The sequence below is a fragment of the Fusarium coffeatum genome (assembly GCF_003316985.1).
Source record: "Fusarium coffeatum strain FIESC_28 chromosome Unknown BRIP53273_contig_535, whole genome shotgun sequence".
Classification (NCBI taxonomy): domain Eukaryota; kingdom Fungi; phylum Ascomycota; class Sordariomycetes; order Hypocreales; family Nectriaceae; genus Fusarium; species Fusarium coffeatum.
Window position 1 is genome coordinate 1 of NW_022158324.1, and position 5,938 is coordinate 5,938.

Sequence of the window (5,938 nt, forward strand, 5' to 3'; positions counted from 1 at the left end):
CATCGTGGCATTCTTTTTTTTTTGTTTTTCTTGCTGGGTTCTAGAAGAGATTTTCCCTTTGATGATCTTTTTAAGTGGTAGTACTAAGTGGGTACGGTCTGTGCGATGGTGGTGGGGCTTCGGTTACCTGCAGGTGCGGCTCAAATACACCGGCCCCTCCTCTTTCCTTGGGTGACGTCTTAAAGCAGCAAGGTGAATATTATCGGGAAGAGCACGCGTGTGATTCCGTTCGACAGTGGATCTACTAACTTAAACAATAGCCGCCTAGGCTGCGACGTTGCTGTTAAGAGACCCAACGGTTTTACTTGTTGTCCGGTACAGCACCCAAATGGCTGCTGGACCTTCGCATACCCCGCCTCCGGGCTCCGTCTCCGTCTCTGTGTCCGGGCCCGGGCTATCGGCGGCATTCTCGGATCCGGGCCTGCCACAACAATATCGCATTGCACTTGGGCTCAATATGGATGGCTACATTACTCCTGAGATAGAAGAAGCATATCGCCTGAATAACATGCAGATCGGCGCTGCCAATGCTAATGCTGCACCAACGACCTCTGGCCAGTTTGGTATACTTGCGCCAGCAACGATACCAGAGTCAAGCGAAGCACAGCCAGATACAGGGGCTTCTAATACTCAAAGTCAAGGGTATGAACAGCAAGTCAAACGATCAAATGGTCAGCTGAGCACCAAGATTGTGATTGATCCTCCAAATCTTGAGGAATGGAGGAATAAGTTATTCAATGTCGACGAAACCATCGTCCTTACACATGAAGAGTAAAATTGTCTTCTTCATACTGTCCCAGGCTTTCCTAATACTGGCAGGTTCGAGACGTATTTCCCACACGTAGACAACGTCTATTCTCACCGCTCGACGCAACGCTACAAAAGAAAACCCTTCATCTCCCACTACTGGGATTGCCGCATGAAAGGTCGCCCGCCAGGAACACCAAAGTCTGACGACCCAAACAAGAAGAAACGCAAGCGAACTTCTCGTCAGCGTGATCTGTGCGATGTCAAGATCAAGATCACTGAGTATTTCCCCGACGCTCATGTAGAGCTCGGCGAGAATACCTCTTCTAGCTCTGATACAACAGGCCAGCGCCTATGGACGATACAAAGAGTGAACGGAAACGGAGGTAATGGGAAGGGCGACGGTGTAGCTGGACCCCACAAGCACACGCTTGAAAGAAGTGACGAGATTAAGAAGAGCAGTGTGCAGCGATACGTGGCGAAGCAGGGCAGCCTGGGCAGGACAAATGGAAAAGCCAAGGAAGTCCGTATACTCGACATCAACAACAAATGGAAGATATCGCTAATATCTGGGCTTGTGTAGAAACCCGACCCAAAAGCTACTGGTGCGGCACTCGCAACGATCAGAAGGCACGTCAAAGAAAACAATTTCAAGTTTTATGCATCATGTATTTGGTGTGTTATCCCCGTAGCCTTCTCTCATTGGAACTCACTCTAATGACTTAGTCCATTCTCACAACGTGTCTGGATTGCTTTGGAAGCAAAAGCCATGTCCTACCAATATTACGAAACGAGCCCTTTCAGTCACACGGAGGAACTTCTCTTAGATAATCCTCGCGGCTGCTTACCCATCATAACACATGATGATTGGGAATGCTCAGAGAGCGCCGTGATACTAGAATATGTGAGTTTTGAACACTAGAGCATTGTATTACGGAACTGACGGGCTTTCTGTAGCTTGAGGACCTGGGGAAGGGAAAGTCACTGCTTCCTTCAGATCCCAGATTAAAGGCCAAATGTCGTTTATGGATCGATCATGTGAGAGTTACCTGTTGGGTCTAAGAGAAGAACTAACAGATTTAGATAAATCGTCATGTTGTTCCAAATTTCTACAAACTTGTGCAGAATCGAGAAACGAGTTTCGAACATGAAGCTGCGGATCGTTTACACGACAGCATAGACATCCTTGTTCGGGCTGCTGATGATAAGGTAAATGGCGGCTTATTTCGCTGGGTACCCACCCAGCATTTACTTGGTATCTATTTCTGCTTAGTTCGCTGACTTGGCGGAACTCTAGGGACCTTTCTTTCTCGATCAAAACATCTGTCTTGTTGATGTACACCTAGCACCTTTCGCCCTTCGCTTCACGAGAGTCCTCGCTCCTCTACACAGATGGCGTCCCCCGCCGCCTGGATCGCGCTGGGCGAGGTGGCTGGACGCTATCGAAGGAGACGTGAGTGTGGGAGCTACTACTAGTAACCGTGCTCTATACAATGAGATACCTGACACTCATATGGGGTATGCCGTAATGCAATAGTCAGTGAATCATGGCTGCTGTGTAGGGACACATATCTACATGCCGAGAGTTACTTAACTAAGCATATACCTCGCGTCTAGCTTTATATCTAGGTATGTGGCGATATCGAAGCCGGGAGCCCATTTTTATATGCGGTTATAGACTATTCATAACCAGCAGTACAGTTTCTTGCCTAAGATAAATATATGACTATGGCAGGGCCTTCATAAAAATAAAAAAAAGGTTACCAAATGTTGGCGCAGGCTATGTAGTACCATCTGGCACCGATGGGTCACTTCTCGTCGAGCCTCTCTTCCTCCTCTTGATAGCATCCCACTTCTCTTCAATCGTCACAAACTCCCCGCCAAGTCGAGCTTTGACTCTGCCTTCACCTAGCTCTTCAAGTGTTTTAGACTCAAGATAGCTCTTCCCATCATACTCGATTCGGCGTTGTGAATCGGGTAAGTATGCCCACGAGAAGATAGCCCCAACAGCCGCAACTGAGCCAAATAGGAGGAATATGAGCCCCTGCCTATTTTCAGCCTGATATGATTGGTTTATGCCATACACCACAAGAACGGCAACGAGACTTCCGAGCTTCCCAGCCGCCGCAGAAATACCATGACATAGACATCGATAGCAGGTTGGGAAGATTTCGGCCGGTATTATAAATGTCAAAGTATTGGCGCCTAGTGACACATTCTTTGTTAACCACGGAAAGCAAAGTAAAGAAGCTGGTCAACTTACCAAAGTTAAACATGAAGTGGCAAATGGCCACAAATACTACTGTAGCAGGAGCGCCTTGTTTTTGATGGACGCCATAGTAGACGCATCCGGTGATAACAAAGAAGCCAGCTAACAGAAGAAAGGACGCTGTGAGCCATTGACGCCGTGGAATACGGTTTGCAAAGACAACGAAGCAAGCACTGCCTGCGATAGATGCGAGTGAGACAGTTAGGAGATACTGCTTTGTCTGCTCGATAAGAACGTCGTAGATGGTGTTACAGGGGTGTGTTGCGTCGGTTGACCAAACTGGAAGTCCATTGGTGGCCCAGTCTGGTACAGTTGAGTTGCCTCCACGGAGTGATGATGTCCAGCATTCAAGGGAGCTATTGATCTTGGTCGGTGTAGTCGTTGCCCACATAGTTGAAAGTGTACCTCTATTGTCAAGGCTCATTCCATAAAATGAAACGTCCAAGAAAAACCACGTTGCTGCTGTGCCCAAAAGATATGCCCAGTTACCATCGCGGATAAAGTAGTTGTGGAGGTCCTCTCTCGAAAACTGGACAGGCATCGCTTCTTGAGAAGGATTGCCGACATGCGTACCATCTCCAATACCATTTGTTCGATAAGATGGTGCGCCGCGCGATGCCATCTGATAAGTTGTCGACGTTTGAGTCTGGTTGAGCTGACCCATTGGGAACGAATTCGATCCATTTCTAGCACCGCTCATAGAGCGCCCATCCGCACCACCACCGGGAAGGGATTCTATACCAGTCCCTTGTGGAGCACCATAGATCCTTTGGGTATTCACCAGAGCCACCGCTGGTTTATTTCGAACTTCTAGACTGTATATACCGCAGTCAAAAAGGAAGAAGCGGAAGATAATGGCAAGAAGCGCAGGCACAGCCCCTGAACCGATCACAATGCGCCAAACGCCATCCAACGCCTTCTTACATTCTTCCTCATGAAGTTTGTCAAGACCGCATCGCATTCCCTGTAGATCGTGGCTTCGTTGAAAGCCTAGGAGCACGAACAGGCCCACCAGCTGCGCCAGCGCCTGGCCGATAGGTTGCATCATGAAGACCGAGGAAAGCATAGTCGCGCGAGACTGTGTACTAGACCATTCCGAAGTGATGACTGCGCTAAGGGGATATTCAGCTCCGATTCCTAGCACAAATGGGTCAGTATCTAAGACTTGAGGGTTGGGTTGTGGTTGTAGTAGAAGTAGTACAACCAATGGTCTCACAAACCTATGCCCATTACAAAACGCCACCAAGTAAATAAGCCCAGGAAAGAAAGATCATTGTATCCGCGACTGCTCGTAGCGACACCGATCGTTGAAACGATAACCAGGACAAGCTCAATGCCGTAGAGGCGAGTTCGGCCATATCGATCCGCGAGATACCCAAACAAGACCTGACCTACCACAGACCCAAAGAGTGTGAAGAAGTTAATAAGTAGACCCGACCACTCTGGGCCATTGGGCCAATAAACGAATGCAACCGAAGCGAGAATTACATTCGTTGAGAAGAGGTTATATCTATGCAACGTTAGGGGGTTCCGGACGGTTAATTATATGACGTGACGATATGGTTGCATCGCTATTGTCAGTGGACAGAACTTACGAGTCGGTAAGAAAGCCAGAGGCGCAAACACCCCAGATGCGAAAATTCCACGAATTTAAATCGAGCTCGTAACGCAGTTGTTGGCGGTCCTATGGGTTATGATTAGCTCTATGGAGTTGGAGTTGCCTTAACAAGGGGAACCTATACGTTATACCCTGACAAAAAGACAGTGTTTGATAGGTAGCGCATTGACTTACTTGAGCATCTTGAGATGGCAACGCAGAACTGTCAGAGCCCAGGAAACCGCGGTTCTGGCGCAACGAATATCTTGAGAGAAGAGGCATGATCCGCGACGGGGATGAAAAGCGCGTTGCAAAAGTCCCTGTGAGCACGGGTGGCCTTGGATCTGGGGTCGTAGGACCCAAGAATATCAAATCAGGACAAGTGCTTAAATTGCGGGTAAGCAATACCCAAGCAAGAAGAAGACGGATGTTGTTCTCATGAACATGGCACCAATGCAGCAAGCAGAGGCATGATAGGACGGAAAGGGCAAACAAACTATATTGTTTACAAGTCGAAGCGAGCTGCGCAGTCCAAAGTATGGATGGCGTGAGATGCCATCGCAGAAGTGTGTGTCAGTTAAGGACTGTGCTGTGCGGCGAGTGCACGCCGTAAAGATAGTCTCCTTTAGAGCTGAAGGGACCCTTGGTTAAGGCGCGCACTTGGCCTCACTTGGCAGAGTCCTTCAATGATATCTAGTTACCCTTGTCTTCATATGCGGGAGGGCGGCCGGAGCTTAGGGGCCGACATACGCGGACTGAATAAGGGATCTATACGTCTCCGAGCGAGCGGTCTTGATGGGGCACTAAAAGTGACAAGAAAATATCCTTGATTGTCCGATCTGAAGAATAACAGTACATAGGACAGTGGCCGAGAAAGAGAGAAACAAGAGCGAAAAGTGCGAAGATATGGACCGTTTCAGTGGTTGAGTAGGGGTCCCTTGCATTAGTTGTCAGCCAGACCAGACAGAGACTCATTAGCTTGTGTGGGTACATACTCAAGTTGGGCGAGGACTAAAGGAAATCAGCTCCAATAGATCAATTTCGAAGCCCAGAACCACTGTGGCTTGTAGACATGCAGTCACCCAATTCAACCTGACGCTTTATGTATGAGAGTAGAAGACATCGAAGACAGGGCACGTGGTGTTGAACCTGACGGGAGTGACAGAAACGGGAAGGCAGTTTGGGGGTTGCATTAGTACCTGCCTCGACACTATGGAAGCATTGGCATTTGAGAATAAAGGAAGGAACAGGACAGATGCTGTTGTCTGTCTGTGGCAGGCGCTGCCCGGCAATATGTCTCCCCGCTACCTACCTACCTAGGTAGG

General features: G+C 48.6%; 2 protein-coding genes across 2 annotated transcripts; one reads left to right on the forward strand and one right to left on the reverse strand.

Moving 5' to 3' along the window:
- Positions 1-328: 328 nt before the first annotated feature.
- FIESC28_11813 (uncharacterized protein) lies at positions 329-1,330 on the forward strand (the record flags this gene model as incomplete). Its single annotated transcript, XM_031165919.1, has 2 exons — positions 329-771; positions 820-1,330. 2 exons carry the CDS (start codon positions 329-331, stop codon positions 1,328-1,330), a joined length of 954 nt encoding a protein of 317 aa, XP_031010021.1.
- A 1,197-nt stretch (positions 1,331-2,527) lies between these two features.
- Positions 2,528-4,895, reverse strand: FIESC28_11814 (uncharacterized protein; the record flags this gene model as incomplete). The annotated part of the gene is made up of 5 exons (XM_031165920.1): positions 2,528-2,952; positions 3,011-4,153; positions 4,237-4,526; positions 4,612-4,700; positions 4,809-4,895. 5 exons carry the CDS (start codon positions 4,893-4,895, stop codon positions 2,528-2,530), a joined length of 2,034 nt encoding a protein of 677 aa, XP_031010022.1.
- Between the last annotated feature and the right edge of the window lie 1,043 nt (positions 4,896-5,938).